Raw genomic sequence first — 21004 nt, forward strand, 5'->3', positions numbered from 1 at the left:
AAAGAAAAAAAAACTTTTTAACAGTTAACGGTATAAAACTTAGTTATAAATATGTAATATTATATTATCTGTGGTTGTAAACCTATTTTTAGATCTACTAAACATACATATAAAATTTTATTAAAATCGGTCAAGTCATTTCGGAGGAGTATAAACACGAGACACGAAAACGAAACCGAAAACGAGAATGTTATACCTACATAAATTTCAGGTTAGATTCAGGTTAGATTATTAAAAAAAAAAATTCTACACTTTCTTTATGTAAATTAACTGTACCAAATTTGGAACTCCTCCGTCTACATCTCCTTCAGATACAAAGTTTTTTTTTCACATAGATATTATGCAACCCTACCCTATACATACATATTTATATAATTGAAATGGCAAACAGACTGAAGTCCCACCTGACGGTAAGTGATAATCGTTCGCCGTGCATGAAGAATATAACGGATATTATGTCACATAGGAAATGTTTAACACGCCCTTGGTACCCATAATGCGTTGCCATTCCGAAGGACTCAGATGTCATGCCTTCGCACCCTGTAATTTCACTGCCTAATCACACCTTACAAGCAATAAGCAGTCGCCACCATGGAGCTGGACATTGTCGACTACATAAAGACCAAAAATAACATAACAATAATGGTGACGCAGGTGGAGTCAAGTCACACCGTGAGTTTCAAAGCCAGGTTCCCCACCAACCTGCTGCCCAACTTCATGAAGGGGGACCATTAGATGAAGGTGGTGTATCGGCGCGGCGTTACCGTGGCAGATTGCCGTTGTCACTACCGTGACCACAGAGACAATTTTGCATTTTTATTATAATATTAATTCATATGTATGTTAGTCTATAAGTTATTTATAATATAGGTAGGTATATATATTAGTAGCCTGAAATAAATAAATAAATAAACAGGTTACAAAGCAAGCTGCTCGATACCGAAATAGGAGCACTTCTCAGAGGTCCTTGTACAAAGACTACCTCGGTAAAAACGCTAGTGTTACTTAAAATTCAGTAAGTACATTGAAATCAATAGATGACTAATATAAACAATAATTTATCAGCAACCACGCAATTCGTTATAACTACTACTTAGTTAAAAACATACGATCATATAATTAGTGTTCGATAACTCTTCCGACCATACTAATGATTTGTATTAAAATCATTATATTGTGCTTGTTTGTAATTAAATCATGCAATGCAAAGATTAAGTTAAATATTAAAATAGCGTCCAATGAAAAAAATATAGATATAAAATGTTCCGGGTACGATAACAAATTGATTAGTGATGCCGAAATCAGTCTTTATAATATTACAAAGGAAAATCTTAATAAAGGTGTCAGAGTCGAAATGGGGAAAGTGCCTAATGACATATTCTTAAAAGATCCAACACCCTATTATAATTTGTATGAGAAATACCATTGGCCGGAAGTAAAACGGCATCTTTATGTGAAGAACATTAGTGTTTTATACGTGAACAACGAAGAAGTTTTAATTAGCTCTCACGAACATATCAATAATTCAACAGATACAGTCCAGTCGAAGAAAGTAATGGTTCACAATGTAGAATCTACTGTATCCTCTACATGGTCCGATGAAGGAATGCCAAAAGACGACGTTTCGTACGAAATCAATGTTGATTTCGGTAGAAAAGAACACATTTTTGAAAACAAATGGAGGAATAATTTACTTCGCAGCGTTCATATACCGTTTGGTGTTGTTAGAACAGGTTTTATTGATGTTAAACCAGGAAAATCTTTAGTAAAACAACTGAAGGGAAACCGAACTTTAATTGTTCTAGAAGTTTCTTACTCTGCTAACCTTATTGGTAGTGTAATAGCCGATTATGCTCAGTTGTATGGTAAATATCATTTTTGGGCGCCAAGTGTGCAAAATATAATGGCGGCCGCTGGTTTACAAAATGAAATAATTACAAAAGAAAGAATTGAAATTCGATGCAACACTGATCCCAAGTTAAAAGTCTTCGATAAGGAGACAGGGAAATCTATACTACTAGATAGACGAATAAAAATAGTACGCAAAGGAAATAAACTTTATAGAATTATACAAAATGATATACATTATATTTTATTGTTTTATTTAATTATTAGTTTGGTAGATATACCTATCTCTTTTTTAATAGATGATAAGGGATTACATCTGCCTGCGCTAGCAGTATACTGGCGGAGCACCAGTAAAGAATGATAGTAAGAGCTTGAGGTTAGGTCAGTTAGCCCACCAAATTCACAATGAATTTATCATGATGGTCCAGGGGGAACCGCGTGGTGGTCAACCTGACATGGTACATTGTTGGTAATTAGGTCATCGGTCTACATTACTAATAAACCCCTTTCCTCCAGATATACCTATATTAGCGGCTTCTTCCTGTTCTTAATAGTAATTCAACGAGTAATAGAAAAGAATCAAAGTATGTTTATTAAATCACACTCTTTATAAAATATAAAAAGTACTTTAACCTTGTAAACTATTTGGATCTCTAATGTGCTATATTAAATAGGTTTTTGCACAAAAAAAGATATAAATTTCTTGCCTAATTATATAGAATCTTAGATAACTACAACCCCTAATATTTATCTAGGTAGATGTGTACTCAGTCTGAAAGTACAACGGGAGTAATTAACTAATGTATCGTCGTTTCACAGCGAACTCTACCAGGACCCAAATATTTATCAACCTGTTTAAAGGTCAAGAAAGATTGATATAATTTTAGGTAGAGGTAAAGATCAGCTGGGGTCGATTTTGAGGCTAATTGGCATAGTCCGAAAAAAAAGTTTTACGACATACAACCTACAGACAGAGTCACATTACAGCAGAAGTTAAAGGAAGCTTCCTTTAACTTCTGCTGTTTCAATTTATGTTTATTTTCTTTTAATTAGATATTCATTTTTACAGGCTTAGGTTGTGATTGGGTCATTTGTGTATTCAGTACATAATGTAATAAGTATATTCTAAACAAAAGGGTTCTTTTATATCTCTTCGTGTGAATATGGTAATCGAATCTTTTCGCTTTCTATATCAATAGTCGTATCATTTCGAGCGATTATAATTGAATCACTCGCTATCGAATCGAGTATTTTAAAGGGCTCGGCGAATGACGTTGTGACCTTGTATGTTGGCGGTATATTAATCTATATTAAGATAAAATAAAGGTACTATAACATATAAATCCGAATTATAATAAAACGAAGTGATCGTGAGGTCTTACACGCTCCACTTTTCGGGTTTATTTGAATGACAGTGGCAAAACTGACAGCAAACTATCGTGTAATAGGCGCACGCATAAATCGTCACATGAAACGTCAAAAGTTCAAAGATTTCATTTGATTTCCATATCATTGCAGAATGCGATAATCGCTTTTAACTTTGTGTACTAAGTTTTAAAGTTTCCGTCGATCGATAAATGGACGCATTACACACAAAAGAATGTTAGTTTATGTCTGACCGACGGTTATTTTTATCATATTGAGTTTATTACAAAAATACGAGTGTACAAGTTTCATTTCTCATTTAATTTTGATACCACATAAACGTATTCGTGATTTTTGTTTGTGAATTTGAATCTCTATGTGAAAGTCCAGTGTGCACTGTGTGCATTTATTAAAAATGGTTTACTATAAGGGAATAATGATCTGTGTGCCTTTGTATATTGCGGGGTAAGTTTTCTTTTTTTATTTACAAAAGTTGTGTGTATATTTCTTTAACATATATGTTAAATTATTATGTTTTATCGTAAAGGATATACAGGAGGTTTTATGATGTAACAATGTAAACAATGCTTCAAAATATGAAAGTTCTTATGTAAGATTCTATCAAATAAAAGTATTATGTAAAATATTTTTTTATTGATTTATATGTGGTTAATGGATATGCTAAATTGACTCTACTTTTTTGGTCAGGGTACTAATAAATTGTATATTTAATGTTTTTTTTAATATATTACATAGACTATGACTTTCCCTGCTATCAGTGGACTTTATACATTTATTCATTTACAAACAAAGAGATACCAATATTTTTTATTGAAATATACTCATAGGTACTAAACAATTAAACACTAACAAACAATAGTATTTATTTATTTTTTTGCCATATTCAAAATAAAATAGTGCATATACTTTATTCTATTTAAATTTTAGTCCTAAAATGGTGATGCATAATTTAGTTCTTATTTAATCTTCACCTACCTATTATAAATTTTTACCCTAATATTTCACCCCATTATTTCAACCCCTTTATACATGAATACACAAACTGACCTCTTAGTGGAACAGTTGGAATGTTTGTATTTGTTTTGAGAAGTAAGTTTTTAATTTCAAAATGATAGGCAATTTTAATAAAAATTCTCTATGTATATTAAAGATACTTGTATGCCTGGCTAGTTGAAGACACAAGAGCATGTGATCACTATGTTAAATACTTGTAATTTTTATCCACACATCTTATATAATATTCATACTTGTCTACAGTAATTATATAAAAACCTCAGTCAGATGTATATGTTAATTTTAAAAATTCTATTTATTATATGGATTTGGTTATTTTTGTTTATTGAAACTCTTTTAATAGCATTATGTTGTTGACACTGAATTGATCCTAAACTTAAGCTTTAATATTTAAAGAGATTAGTAGAAAATTGATGGAAATGGCAAGAGTTCCACAGACAAAAGAGTGGCTCTTAAATTATTAATAAAAAGAATAAGAGCTGAGTTTTTGTCGTTCAAACTATATTCCAGTCAAATAGTAGATTTGACTTATCATAATTGTCTGTACTAGACCTACATGAATAAAGATATTGTGATGTGATAAAACAATTAACAAGGACACTGATACATAATAATAATTATATGTATGACATATATAGTCTAATTGTTACTATCTTTTAATGTAATGTAATTTGAACTCTATTCCTTTGGTTTTGCCTCTCATCTGGAACACTATTTGTTAACTTTTTTTATTTTGTTCCAGAACATTCCTTCTTGGCACTACAGTAGCAATTGCATTGTTTGTGTTCCATGTAGCCATGGTGCCTATGATATTCAGATACTCTAAGACATTCAGACGTAACTTAGTTTTTCTTAATTTTGGTAAGTGTTTGATATTAGAACAAGCTAATAGGGAATAGAATAGAAAATCATTTGTTAAAATATACTTAATTTAAGCACTTTTGAATAGTCATAGTTATCATTCTTTGAATCTACTGCTTATTCGGAAAGCTGTCTCATCACAAGAAGTACAAGTAAGAAATGTGTGTTTGAAAAAAAAGTGTGTGTTGCTCTTTTAAATAATCATTGTAATTTTGCATTTCCAATTTGAAACATGCAAATATAAACCACTAACTGTCACCAATTTATTAACATCTATTATATATATATATAGATATTAAGTACATAATACGATTAAAACAGTGGTAGTGATTAGAGTAGACCAGTCCTTACAAACAGTACCGGCCTTATTACAAAAAGATAAACCTGGGGGTTTAAGAAAACCATCAATAAAACTGAAAGATCTTTGGACATGTTATCTCATATTCAGACGGGTTTGATAGGCATGAACCCACACACAAGGACCATTCCAATGCCTGCTTCCTTCTTGCCAACAAATACCATAGAGCAAGAACCAGTAGGCGCTAGGGACACTTCCATATGTGGGGTGTGTGCACATCCTTCTTTTAATCAAAAAACAAATATTTTTTTATGTAATTGGAATAGTCAACAGAAGTGAAAACAGTCAGTTTCATGGTGGTAAATGGTATGCATCACTTCTATGAACCTCAAACTCAAAATCATTTGTTAACATAACTTTACCATACTATACCGTCTTTGGCTGGCTACTTCAGTTGAGAAGAACTGGTCAGAAACTCTTCTAGTACATTTTTTTGTTATTATTAATTTTAGCAATAGTGCTGTTATTATGAGATGCTCTTGGCAACCCTCAGATCATTCAATTTAGCTTACAACTTTTCTTGAACTAGTTTTTTCTAGTTTGTGATTCAGAGAATATTTGCTCAAACTTAATGTCTATGAATATTCTTGTTTTTTTTTTAATTTACCTAAATTACTTGATATGTTGTGTTTAAGCCTCAAATGTGTGTTCCTATAATTTTATCAATACTTCTCTAAATACATAACATATAATATATTATACCAATTTTTTTTTAATGAACTAAAGAGCGAGGGAACAGAGATCTGGTTGTGTGGCTTGTCTTTGGAAGTGTTGTTCAGAATTAGTTCTTTTGCGAACTACTTAGTATTAGTTCCATGGCCCCAAAAGGCCCATAAAGTGAATATTATTTTTCAGTTCAATGGCCATTATACACAGACTTTGAAGAACCATCGTCCAATGGGATTGATGGTGGACGAAATTTCACCATCGAGTACCACTCGAAAGTTGATAATTGCCCAATACGAATTGGTATGCATATTTTAATGATTTAAAATAATAAAAGTTTATTCGTTTGTTCAGTGTGCTTTAAAAAAAACACGTATCGAAAAAATCGGTACGGCTTGAGACTAAAACTTTTTTATTAGATTTGTTAACAGTATGGCTAAAATCTAAATGTGTGTGACTAATTCACACTATATGAGGTTGTCTAGTGGGTTAGTAAATATTTTTTTATGGTCACATAGCGATCTAGTCTAGTGGGTCAGCTTTATTTCTTAATGGTCACAGATTTGATCCCCAAATAATAATAACAACCCTGGACAACTCACACAACGCCCTCAAATCCAAATTTAAGCAGAGCTTGTGCTATGGATACTAGCCAACGGATACAAATACTTAGATACAGTTTTCTTTATAAATATATATGTAATACTCATAGAAAATACCCAGATGATACAACAATACTCATGAATACGAATGTTTGTACCGTGTTAATCGAACCTGTGACCATCTGGAAAGCTGTGTGCTAAATGGCTAGACCTACGAAATCATTGAAAATATTGTTGTTATATTAAGTTGTTTGTATTAGTCAGAGTTTATTCTGGATATAATATTTATCTATTTTATAGTATATAATATCTATTATATAGTATAAAAGTATGTCTATCCGTCATCTTGTAACCGCTGCTCTGGTTTGGGTCTTAGTCGTGTTCTGTAAGTTCTCGAGGGGATGAAAAAATTAAGTAATTATAATGTTGTTACTATATGCCAGATACTAACTATCAACTCACGCTCTTTTGAGTCAGAATAATAAACTAAAATCAGACTTGTCTTTTCGTTGGTTACTTTTTTAATAGTAATAATAATGTATTTTTATTTTAGGCAACTTGATATTATAATAATATTGGCCTATTTTATATATGCCTTGAGTATTGGTATAAGTAGAAAATAATAAAATATTTAATTATTTAGAATGGTAAATATTAAATTATAATAATCTACTTTATGTTTACAGGAATATGGCATATATTACCAAAATCAGTATACGAGAGACTTAAAAACAAGTTTGAAGGCAACGTGGATAAAGATAAGCTGAACAAATTGCTGGATGATGAACTGGTCAACTCCCAAACTCCAATCATGATGTATTGTCATGGTAACATACTTTTTTTTTAATAATAATAATAATAATTGCAGTTCCTATTACACAAAATGTCCAGAAGACGATTGTTGAAAAAATAAACAAATTTGCAGAGTTAAAAGAAGAAGTAACAAGAATCTGGAAATAGGAAAAAGTTTTTATAATATCGATAGTCCTCTCATCCTCAGATATCATACCTAATCACCTAATACGCCACAGAGCGTAAAAAACCAGCAGAAGCTGATAAAATGAGACAACAGTGAAAATAATAATAATCTCAGGACAATTCACACAGCGCCATCTAGACCCAAGTTAAGTTAGCTAAAGCTTGTGTTATGAGTACTAGATAACTGATACAAATACATAGATATTTTTTTTTTTTTTTTTTTTTGTAAATACATACATATTATACATAAAAAACCGATACAAACAACCATACTCATGAATACAAATGTGTAAGAATAGTCACACTTAGTTACTTAGTATTTCAACTACCTGCCATAACCTGGAATGCTGTTGGAATGGGATTTTCTTCAGGGAATTTGTTAAGGTCCACTTGATAGGTCAATAATTATCTATACATATAAATAAAATTGGAGTGTCTGTTTGTAATATTGAAATAACCGTTTTTTACTACATACATATGAATATAAATACGGTACATACACCAAAATAACATATTTTACAATTTTTGTCTGTCTGTTTGTTCCGGCTAATCTCTGAAATGGCTAGACCGATTTTGACGTAATTTTTTTTTGGCAGGTAGGTGATGTAATAAGGAGTAACTTTATACTATGGTTATTTTTTATTTTATAAAAATAAAGTTAAATTCCAAGCGGACGCAGTTGCGGGAACAGCTAGGTTATTAATAATACCTCACCACCTATGTTCTGGTAAGCACATGTGATTGTTCGATGACTGGGGCCATAACCTGTCGATAGTCTCAACACCTAGGGCTATCGGCGGGGTCACAGCGCATTTTCTTATTAATTAATTCGTTGAAATCATGATAGAACGTGTGACACATGAAAGACATACTAGCTGTAGCACGCGGCTTACCTCGCGATGTATTGTTGTTATTAATATATTATAATAATAACAATAATTAATTACAAACAAAGAATAATTGTTATTTGCGACTTCATTCGCGTGGAATTTGACTTTTATTTATTAAATATTAATATTTTTTCTTAAATAAACGTAGCTTAAATTACTCTTTATAATATCAGCTATTTACGAGTGAAAGTACAACCATAATCGTTATAGCCGTTTCAGAGATTAGCAAGAACAAACTATCAGACAGACAGACTTTTTTTTATGTGAGTTCCGTATATACATTCATGTGAATTAGTAAAAATCTGTTAATTTGAAATTACAAACAGACACTCCAATTTTATTTCTTTGTATAGTTAAAGGCATTTACCTCTCGTGACTTTGTTAGCTGTTAACGGTTAACTATATGAATAATTAATAAGACAGTTTAAAAATAAAAATTTCTAGATAATTTCTAATTTGAAGAAAGAATTGTTGTTGTAAAATTAGAGATTACCCTCTGTGGTCTAGCGATTTAGCAGGGCATTTTAGTTCCGATAGTCGCGGGTTCGATTTCTTGCACGATACAAACATTTGAATTCATGAGTATGATTGTTTGTATTGGTCTGAATGTTTTCTACGTATATTATGTATGTTTTTACAAAAAAATCTATGTATTTATATGAGTTGTGTAGTACCCATAACATAAGTTTTGCTTAGCTTGGGACTAGATGGCGCTGTGTTAATTGTGCTGGGTAGTAATGTGGTAGTAAATATTTAGATAATTTTTTTTGTAAATATGTACACAAATAAAAAAATAGTTATTAAATATTTATTTATTTGAGAGGGATTTATGGGAGAGGTCTCAGGATGCTATCGGTGTATTCTGTGACCTCTCAAAAGCATTTGATTGCGTTGATCATGAAACACTCTTACTCAAATTAGAACATTACGGTATTAGATATGAAGCACTATGCATGATGAAATCCTATCTAAATAATATAATGCAAGTTGTTGAAATAAATGGTGTAAAGTCTGAGGGAACTAGTATTAAAATGGGTGTTCCACAGGGCTCTATTCTGGGTCCTTTCTTATTTTTAGTTTACATAAACGATCTTCCTTATATGGTAGAAAAGATAGCTGACATAGTTCTGTTTGCTGATGATACTTCATTAGTATTCAAAGTCAATCGACATATTGATGATATGGACGAAGTAAACGGTTCTCTCTCTTATGTTTTAAAATGGTTTACGGCAAATAATATGCTAATAAATGCAAATAAAACTAAATGTATCAAATTTACTCTCCCCAATGTAAGGCCGGTAGATTCAAAAATCGTATTGGACAATAAATCTATTAATTTTGTTGACGATACTGTATTTCTAGGTATCACATTAGATTCCAAGTTGCAATGGGGTGCTCATATTACTAAATTGGCGAGTCGACTTAGTTCTGCCGCTTATGCGGTAAGAAGAATTAGACAATTAACAGACGTGGCAACGGCTAAACTTGTCTATTTTAGCTATTTCCATAGCATTATGTCGTATGGTATTTTGTTATGGGGCAAAGCAGCTGATATAAATACAATATTTACTTTACAAAAGAGGGCCATTCGCTCCATTTATGGTATGGGTTCCAGGGAGTCATTGCGAGAGTGTTTTAAGGAATCAAATATCCTCACCGTTGCTTCTCAATACATTTATGAAAATATCATCTATGCCAGAAGGAATATAGACAGTTTCAAAAGAGTTAGTGATTGCACTAATAAAAGCTTACGTAACAATAACAAACTGATTTTACCTAAATGTCGTTTGGCTAAAGTTAGTAATTCGTTTTATGGCAATTGCGTAAGGTTTTACAATAAAATACCAGAGTCTGTTATAAATCTGCAAGAAAAAAGATTTAAATGTCAAATAAAACAGTTCCTTTGCAAAAAAGCTTACTATAAAATTGAAGAATTCGTTAACGATAATAATGTTTTTATAGAAAAACTTTAAATCCATAGCACTGACAATATTATCTGATTACATTAATAATGAGTGCGTAGCGACTTCTATGTTGATTATCGCATGCCTCTTACTTGTTATACTGTAATTATTTATATAAAAAAAACATCTATTAAAAAGAACAACACACAAGTTTCTTGCTCATTCTTCTTGTGATGAATCTGCATTCCGAATGAGTGGTAGAATCAAAATATGACTATTCAAAAGTGCTTGTAATGAGTTTATTTGAATAAAGATTATTTCTATTTCTATTTCTATTATTTATTTACAGGTAACTCCAATTCGCGCGCGACTTCTCATAGGCTGGCACTGTACAAGTTCTTTCAGCGAATGGATTATCACACTATAGCTTTTGATTATAGAGGTGAGTTTTTTCTAGTCTATGGTTTGCTCCTTGAGTTTTGACAGCCTCGGTAGTCGGAGTAGCACACCGCTTTATGTCCAATTATAATCTGTCTGTATCAATTCGGTAGAACCGATGACACTTTAGGAGATCCAGCCTATGTAAGACGATCATACACGCCAGTCTTTTTGGAAAGATATAGATCAAACATTACTTACATATACCCGGATCGTCGGATGTTCCCCTGGAAGAGCCGGGGTTAATTCTTCCTTAATGCGATTTACGCTTCTGGTTTCCACTTCAGGTTAATAAGTCCAAAGTTCATAAGGTCTAGCAGTTAAGCATATTGCCTATTTCCGATGGTTGCGGGTTCAATTCCTAGCACGATGCAAACATTTGTATTCGTAAGTATGATTGTTGGTATAGGTCTGGGTGTATTCTATATATATTATGTATGTATTTACAAAAAGTATTTATGTATTTCTATGTATTTTTTTTATTAATAATGGGATTGCGCTTTGTCTTTCCTCATCTGATGGTAAATGATGGCAAGACCTAGGATGTAACGCGCTTACCCAGAAGATATCTAGTCGCAAGATAGAAATATGCTTAAATGTTTATAAACTAGCTGTTTCACCCGCATAAAATTTAAAGCCTATATGTTATTCTGAGGTATTTTAAAATATATTATTAACTATATTACTGTAGTTTGAAAAAGTAACAAACATACATCTATACTCACAAACTTTCGCGTTTATAATATTAATAAGATTAGCTGCATACTATAACTATTGGATTATAAATAGTACTAGCTACTCGCCCCGGCTTCGCACGGATGTACATGTATTATATATATATATATATATAAATCTTCCTCTAGAATTATTCTATCTATTAAAAAAACCGCTTCAACATCGGTTGCATAGTTTAAAAGATATACGTATACATAGGCAGCTGTAGCGACTTTATTTTATGCTATGTTATGATTTCTTTTAGGTTATGGCGATTCGACAAAAGTGATGCCTTCAGAAAACGGTGTGGTAGAAGACGCTCTAGTCGTGTACGAATGGTTGCAGTCAACAATCGAGAAGGCGGTATTAAAACCTGCCGTGTTCGTTTGGGGGCACTCCTTAGGTAACTAACATACACTATAATAGAATACAATACTATATAACAGAACGAAATAGAATCAAAAACAAGATTCAAACATTCCGTTTGAACATATAACACCACGAAAAACCCTCACAGCGCTTTTATATATATTTTTTATACTACTAGTGGCAAACAAGCATACGGCCCTTCTGATGGTAAATGGTTACCGTAGCCTATGGACGCCTGTGCCATCAGGGGAGTCACGTGCGCGTTGCTGAACCTTAAGAAATCTTAATATATTCTACTTGAGAAACCCCACGCTGTAGTCTCGTGAGAAAACCTCGGCAGATAGTTCATTCTAAGTATTTTTTGCGTCAATAGTAGTGTGTGGGGGAAAGGGATTTTAGTCATTTATTTATTTATTTATTTACGTCACACTAAGTGAGCTTTACAGTTTCCCAATATGCCCACTTAGGAAGATTGTATATATATACACACACTTATAAAACACTAGTTACTAATACATACACTAATTACACAAGAAAAAACAAAAATAATAACAATAATAATAATCTTACTTTTCCATACTACTTAAATAACCTACTGCCATCCTACGAAACTCCAGCAAATTACTTTTAGTAATGTGAATTGATGATATTATTGCTAGCAAATATCAGGTTGCCCTCCACGCGGTTCCCCCTGGAAACCATCGTGATCAATTCCTGGTGAATTTATCAGGATGGGCTAACTGACCTGACCTAATACTCATCTTATCATCATCCGCTGGTGCCCTGCCAGCGTAAACCGTTAGCGCAGGCGGATGCACCATTTCATTGTCATCCATAAAAAAAAACAGTTATGTGTACTATTAACACAAACCACGCCTTCCTCGCGTAGTTTTTCTTTTTTATTCTTACATTTATTTAGGGACTTTTATCATAATATAATAATGCCATTTCCATCGTATGTTATTTCTAATCTTATCTTCTACTGTACAATGAAAATAAAAATGTAGCTGGCGATGATACAGGATCGTATATTGTTATGCATAAACATTAAATTCCGGAAGTATTCAAATATAGCTGTATACGAAAATATTTGTTTAAAATTCGTTCATCCATGAACCAGTAGATAATAACGTCAGTAAATAATGATAATGAGATAACAGCAATATTTTAATACAAGCAGATTAGTAGATACGGTCGTCTAACGGTCTACACCGCTAATATCCGATGGTCGCGGGTTCGAGTCCTCGCACGGTACAAACATTTATATTATGATTGTTTATATTGGTCTCGATGTTTCTACGTATTATATATTATGTATATACCTATTTAAAAAATACATAAGTATATCTATCAGTTATCTTATACCACAAACACAAGCTCTGCATATCTTAGGACTAGATGGCGATCTGCGCAGGTATTTTTTTAATGGATCATAATGGAATGATGCACCTGCCAGCGCTAACGGTATACGCTGATGGGGCACCAGTGGAGAATGATAAGATGACCATGACGTCAGTTTAGTTAGCCCATCGTGGTAAATTCACCAGGAATTTATTCACGGTGGTTTCTAGGCGGAACCGCTTAGAGGCAACCTGATATTGTACATTGTTAGCAATTTACCATATTAGGTTGACCTGTACACGATGCCCTCCACTGGTGCCCCACCAACCTATATATACTGTTAGCGCAGGCAAGTGCACCCTTCCATTAAAAAAAACGTATTCTATATATATATATATTACCGTCAGCGCAGATGTGCATATATAGCACACCACATATATAAGCTACCAAGCATTACCTCATATGCCACAATCTGCTGTGATTCCAGGTACGGGTATATCCTCCCACATGCTGGGCAAGTTGGAGCCTCTGTCGAGGACACTATTGGAGCGCCAGACTTCGCTGCCGCCCCCCAAAGGCCTCATTCTCGAAGCACCCTTCAACAACCTAGCTGATGAGGTCAAATATCATCCACTGGGCAAGGTACCAAACTTTATTCCTTATTACTTACTAGTTCTACCCGCGGTTTCACTCGCATTAAATTTCAATAAAAAATATAGCCTATATGTTATTCAGATGCATAAGCTATAGAAATAGAAATAGAAATAATCTTTATTCAAATAAACTCATTACAAGCACTTTTGAATAGTCATATTTTGATTCCACCACTCATTCGGAATGCACATTCATCACAAGACGAATGAGCAAGAAACTTGTGTGTTGCTCTTTTTAATAGATGTTTTTTTATATAAACAATTACAGTATAACAAGCTTACTTGTTATACTGTAATTGTTTATATAAACAGGCATGCGATAATCAACATAGAAATCGCCATCGTATATTACTGTAATTCAGTAGTTTTTGCGTGAAAGAGTAACAATCATCCATACTACCAAAGTTTCGCATTTATAATATTTTTAACTGGGCCCGTGATTTCGTTAAATTTCAATAAAATATATAACCTATGTATTATTCTGATGTAGAAGCTTTTTTAAGGATTTTTTTTCTAGAAGGATATATTGGAATTACTCTTAAATAAATTAAAAACATCTACTATATTAAATCATATTTACTGAGCAAAGCGTATTACTCACTAAACGACGAGCGTGCATGGCAATAGTTGTTCATGCACTGGATTTTCACTTAATGTTAGACATAGACACCTATATAAATATAATTGTAAATAAACTGGCTTTTAAAAAAAAGTAATTCAATTGAGTTTCTTGCCAGTTCTTCTCAATTAGATCTATATACCGAACTGGAAAAATATAAAATTATAATGTAAAAAATGTGACGTTCATAAGCGGCTAAAATGTCCTACATGAATAAATGATTTTTGAATTTGAATTTCATGATACATATATAATCATAGTATTGTATCAACCAGCTTGCCATTCAGTCGACTTGTCTGTGACTACATTTTTTTCTAGATGTTTCCATATTATCACTTGTAAATTAAATTGATAAATGTATTGAAACGTTAATCATGCGATAAGTGTTTAATCTATGGATTAAATTTGGGCGAAACCGCGGGCACAGCTAGTCATTACAAAGTCATTATCATTACATAGTATAAAATAAAGTCGGTATCGCTGTCTGTTCGTCCCTATGTGTGCTTAAATCTTTAAAATTACTCAACGGATTTTGTAGCGGTTTTTTTTAATACATAGAGTGATTCCAGAGGAAGTTTTATATATATAATACATGTACACCCGTGCGAAGCCGGGGCGAGTAGATACTAATTTATAAATCTTAAATATGACTGGAAAATAAAACAGTTAAATATTATAAAAATTAAAATGATATAAGAGAATGTGTACGTGTGTCAGTTGGTGCGGTGGCTGCCGTACCACGAGGCGTCGTTCTGTGCGCCGTTCCGTCGCGCGGCCGAGCCGGCCTTCAGGACCGACGAACACCTGGAGGACGCCCGGAGGCTGCCCGTGCTGCTGCTGCACGCGCGCGACGACCTGGTCGTGCCCGTCATAGTAGGACGCAAGGTAACTCTCTATAGATAGCCCCTGGAGGACGTCCGGAGGCTGCCCGTGCTGCTGCTGCACGCGCGCGACGACCTGGTCGTGCCCGTCATAGTAGGACGCAAGGTAACTCTCTATAGATAGCCCCTGGAGGACGTCCGGAGGCTGCCCGTGCTGCTGCTGCACGCGCGCGACGACCTGGTCGTGCCCGTCATAGTAGGACGCAAGGTACGCCTCATACTTTTCTATTGAGCAGATATTATTATATATTTCCTTTTCTCAACAATACAAAATATGGTCATATAATCTCCCTAATTTGAAATTAAAAATGAATTTGTATTTTTGTAAATATACAAGCTCATTTGAAAAGATGAAGAGGTGAATTTCTTGCCAGTTCTTAGCTTGAAAACACTCCGTACTGACGGTAGATTTGACATATTTTGATTTGATTTTATATAGATAGGTAATAATACCTGAAATATTATTGACATCTATTACACCTCACACATGTTTTTGTAAGATTATAATACAACATAATACAACGAAACACCCTGCCCTGCTGCTGCACGCGCGCGACGACCTGGTCGTGCCCGTCATAGTAGGACGCAAGGTAACTCTCTATAGATAGCCCCTGGAGGACGTCCGGAGAGTATAATAAAATGAGCATGAAGTCAAATCAGATAGGCCATCTTGGCAAATAGCAATTTAACATATAAATTATTCAAGATAATTGCATAAGAATACAATACAATATACATATTTGCATATTTGATTGATAAGATGGGCGACAACAACTCAAAATAAACTAACTTCATCCTAGAATGACACGGTGCAACTGTCTCTTTTCCAGCTATATAAATCTCTATTGGCATCTCGCTCTGAAGGCGGGGCGACTGTGAAGCTTCACGAGTATGACAAGAAAGAAAACCTCGGTCATACATGGATATGTCACGGTGGTGACCTGCCAGAAGTGGTAGGGTGAGTATCAACATCACCATCACTTCATCATCATAATCTTGATCATCATCACATCATCATAATTACCAGAGAGAAGATTATATTAGTCTATTTAGCGTTAAACGCTTATGAATGGTAGTTTTATAGAAAAATATGCAAGAAATTTTCCCGATATTTTTCAAAATTCGTTAATGTTTAAATAATTGTTCAAAACCTTGATGAACGAAATAGTAAAACTAATACTTTCACACAAAAAGGCAAACAAAATCCTTAATGCCAATGTAGAGGCAAGAATAGAATAGGAAATTCTTTATTCAAATAAACTTAATTAAAGCACAGTTGAATAGTCATACTTCTTTATTTAATCGACCGCTCATTCCAAAACTAGTCTCATCCCAAGAAGAACGAGCAAGGAACTTGCGTGTTGCTCTGTTAGATAGATGCATGATGTAGTAGATGTGGGAAAGAGACAGCATTATGTCGTCTCTAGCGCACATGCTGGCGTCATGCGAGCATTAAACTATGACTGCGAGTGAGAATAGTGGTGCGGGTGTGAGAGCTGATAATTAATCTACTCATGCCTGTATTTCGGATGAAGAGTAAGATATAGCGTTGAAATTACAGGGTATGGGAGGTCTGAAACTTAATTAGGAATATATACATGACATATAGCAGGGGCGTTACATAATGCTTTTATACTGTTCATGTCTCCTGGCTTTACTTGACTGGTCTGGTTTTTTGCCATTTGGTATTCCAGTTACATAAAAAAATGATGGACTTAAAATTTAAAAAAATTGTTTCAGGGAATTTGTCAATGGTCATCGATAACTCATTAGGGATGCAACGCAATAACTTTTAATGACGTAATATATTATTAGCGCACGTATACTACCGTCCAAGGCCATATATTAGCTATTTTTATAAATAAATGACGTCACAACTACTGGTACAATAAAAGTAACCCTATTCTCTTATACATAAGAACTACAATTTTGTAAAGTCATTTTGATTGTTTAAATGTGTCACTATCAATGTTATGGGAATACAAATAATACGTGAAAAGTGTTAATTGTAAAGGGTATATCAAACCAAAAACCAGTGATAGTATTCACAAATATATTGCGGGTTCGATTCCTCGCACGGTACAAACACTTGTCTTCATGAATATGATTGTTTGTATCGGCCTGGAAGTTGTGTATAATAATTACATTACAGTTGTCCAGTGTCCATAATACAAGCTCTACTACGTTTGAGACTAGATGGCGCTGTGTCAATTGCCTTGAGATATTAAAAAAAATGGGTTTTGTTTTAGTACCATTTACGATTAACTCTGTATTTATTAAGTTCATACATATATTCCATTGAAATTGTTTGTCTATCTGTCTGTATGAACAGGAGGGTTTTGTATGTAATAATTTTATAAGTGTATAACTTATTATTATTTACTTATTTAGTATCTAATATTTAGTTACTCCGTTTTTTCGATAAAATTTATCGAACATATGTTATATAGGTGTAGCGTAGCAGTGGGTAATTTTAAGATTACTTTCAGAACCACATAGGGCAGGTTCGATTCCAATGTTCTATATTAAATTTAAATATATTTATTTGTAAGCAGCAGGTTCTGTTCTTATTAATAAGTTCAAACGTTTGTTTACATTACTCTGTACTCACAAATGTAGTCTCTGGTCTGTTTTTTAATCCCGTAGACAAATTTGATATTACCAATGTTGCCAGGTATTTGCTATTTTTAAATAGGGATGTGGCACTATCGGAAATATGAATTACCCATTTTTATAGGATACTCAGAAATAATGTTTGAGTGTTTATTTAATATTGTAAAAATTACTATATATACGGAAACTACAAACGTGTACTATTTATGTTATATAATACAACGACAGTAATTGAAACATTAGTATATGTACGTAAATTTTTAAAATTTGTTGTAGAAAAGTCATGTAAAGCTTTAAAACTAATATGTTAAAATAAAAATTTCCGATTAAACAAATCGGTATCACAGGTACACCACTACCCCGCATTAGTGTACAATTATATACATGGTAAAATTTAGTCTTCGGGATTAAAAAACAAACTATAGTTGATATTGTAAATAACAAAATATGACATTATTATTTATTTAATTTACTATTTTACATATATTTAGTTAATAATAATTACTTCATATATATTTCAAATAATAATGACAAATAACGCCGGTTAAAATTCATATTGGATAATTTTTTTTTAGTTCCGACGGTCGCTGGTTCGATTCCTCGCACTAATATTTGTATCCATAAGTATGATTGGTGCTATTATTGGTCTGGATGTTTTTAAATGTATTTAAGTATTTATATCAGTTTACCAACCAGAAACTAAAATACCATCCTGATAATCTGGATGAATGGCGGTCCTCCATAGTGCGGTTTTCTGGAAACTTTCTGCCACGCACAACCACATTGTGGAATCACCTTCCAAAATTGATATTTCCGAACCAATACGATAGTGAAATCAAGAAAAAAGCTTATTCCTTCTTAAAAGGCCAGCAACGCATTTGCAATTTCAAAATCTTGCGGGTGCTAATAGGCAGCGGTAATCACTTATCATCAGGTGATCCGCAAGCTCATTTGTCCTTTATGCTATAAAAAAACAAACTGTTTAACTTTAGACTGGATGGTTCTGTCCCGGTATATTATTCTTATATTTATTCGTGTATTTTATTATATCACTCATTTATGTTTTACTAACTTTTACAAATTGACCATTTTTGACCGAAATATAAAGTAGGCTATATGCTTCATCACAAATGCTTCTTATACACAACATTTTATTATAATTACAATAGGGATAAGTCCACCTTTGCTCACATTGTCTTTAAAATACTATTCTACTATATTTTCTGTAAACTTCGCTCTTTTTTTATTATACTCAATACTAAGTACTTAGATTTGAAAAGAGCGGCTGCAGCGTACATTCCAATGTGTACTTTAATACCTTATAGCTAAAGTTGTGTTTTAAAGTGCCTTGCGCAGTGATATATTCCTATTCGTGACTATTAAAACGCATTTTATAATTATGTATATATATATACTTTATATTGTAACATTCCATATATTGACTAAGGTTGTAACTGTGAGCTTTAAATTATAATAAAGTTGCACAAGATTTAAAATGTAATTAACACAGTTAAGATTTCATTGTCAGATTGAATTGGTTATTCAATCTGACAGTGAAATCTTTACACTAACATTAATACTCAAGTTAATAATGATAAGAATAATAAGATGAGAAAATGAGACAATAGTGTAAATAATAATAATAATAAAATCTCTTTATTGCGCACATATAAAGAAAGAACAATAAAATACATAAATTTGAACTTTTAACTGTGTTAATAATATATTAACTAACTTTAAATGTAATACGGAATGGAGTCCAGTTAATAGGTCTTAATTAACCGAAATATTGTCTTGTAAACTAATAGAATGAGACCAACTAAGATCAAAAACATTTTTTCTATTTGTTTTTGTAATTTTTATAATTGTATACAGCACAGTAGAGCCCAGTTAACAGAGTTCTATTTCAAATTAGCAGTTGTTTGTTTGTTTATATGATTATTGAGCCAGTTAAAATAATTAACAACAGATTACAACCCAGTTGTTTAAGGAAATGAGTTCCAGTGAATAAAATCATTACATAGTATAAAATAAAGTCGCTGTCGCTGTCTGTCCGTGCCTATGTTTAAATCTTTAAAACTACGCAACGGATTTTGAAACGATTTTTTTTTTTATAGATAGAGTGATTCAAGAGGAAGCTTTATATATATAATACATGTACACCCAGGCGAAGCCGGGGCAAGTAGCTAGTTATCAATAAGTTTTTTTTAACCTGGGGAAAATCGTTATGGAGAAACAGAAAGTTGCCTTTGTAGTGGCCTCGTCAATAAGTTGTTAGATATTTGATACATCACAGTGTTGCAAATAATTTTATTAATAATTATGAACTGTGATTAAAGTAACGTATGTTTTAATGTGATAATGTTTTATATTGTTTTTTGTATTTATTATTTATTTAATTTATTAAAATTAATTATTAAATGTTTATGTTATATTTGTGTAGTTTTATTGTTCTTCTGTCTTTGATATAATTATTAACAAAATAATATGTATAATATAATCATTACATAATATAAAATAAAGTCGCTGTCGCTATCTGTCCGTCCGTACGTATGCTTAAATGTTTAAAACTACGCAACGGATTTTGAAGCGTTTTTTTTCATAGACAGAGTGATTCAAGAGGAAGGTTTATATATATAATACATATACACCCGTGCGAAGCCGGGGTGAGTAGCTAGTATATAATAAAATAATGTAATGGCAGTGTTCTGTGGATTTAAACGCGCAGAATCCAAAATTTATTATATATTGCAATACAAGTATACCAAGAACGAAAAGAGACCATTTGGATGAAGTGATTTTTAAAATATAATTCGCATTTTATAAAAATAAAAAAAATTCCAACCATAAGTACAGATTTTTATTTTTT

At 32.7% G+C, this 21004-nt stretch overlaps 2 protein-coding genes across 2 annotated transcripts; both read left to right on the forward strand.

The window, feature by feature from the left end:
* Window positions 1–1150: 1150 nt before the first annotated feature.
* Window positions 1151–2065, forward strand: LOC131841573 (uncharacterized; the record flags this gene model as incomplete). The annotated part of the gene is made up of 1 exon (XM_059189892.1): window positions 1151–2065. A coding segment is annotated over exon 1 (915 nt), but the record flags the coding sequence as incomplete, so codon positions are not given.
* A 1293-nt stretch (window positions 2066–3358) lies between these two features.
* On the forward strand, window positions 3359–19746 carry LOC131841595 (lysophosphatidylserine lipase ABHD12-like). Its single transcript, XM_059189916.1, has 10 exons — window positions 3359–3678; window positions 4991–5109; window positions 6323–6436; window positions 7422–7562; window positions 10857–10949; window positions 11925–12062; window positions 13857–14011; window positions 15359–15526; window positions 16353–16480; window positions 17263–19746. Exons 1-10 carry the CDS (start codon window positions 3629–3631, stop codon window positions 17285–17287), a joined length of 1131 nt encoding a protein of 376 aa, XP_059045899.1. The 5' UTR covers window positions 3359–3628; the 3' UTR covers window positions 17288–19746.
* Window positions 19747–21004: the final 1258 nt, after the last annotated feature.

The sequence above is a fragment of the Achroia grisella genome, unplaced genomic scaffold (genome assembly GCF_030625045.1).
Source record: "Achroia grisella isolate CSIRO2021 unplaced genomic scaffold, CSIRO_AGI_Agris_v1 utg1847, whole genome shotgun sequence".
In the NCBI taxonomy this organism is placed as follows: domain Eukaryota; kingdom Metazoa; phylum Arthropoda; class Insecta; order Lepidoptera; family Pyralidae; genus Achroia; species Achroia grisella.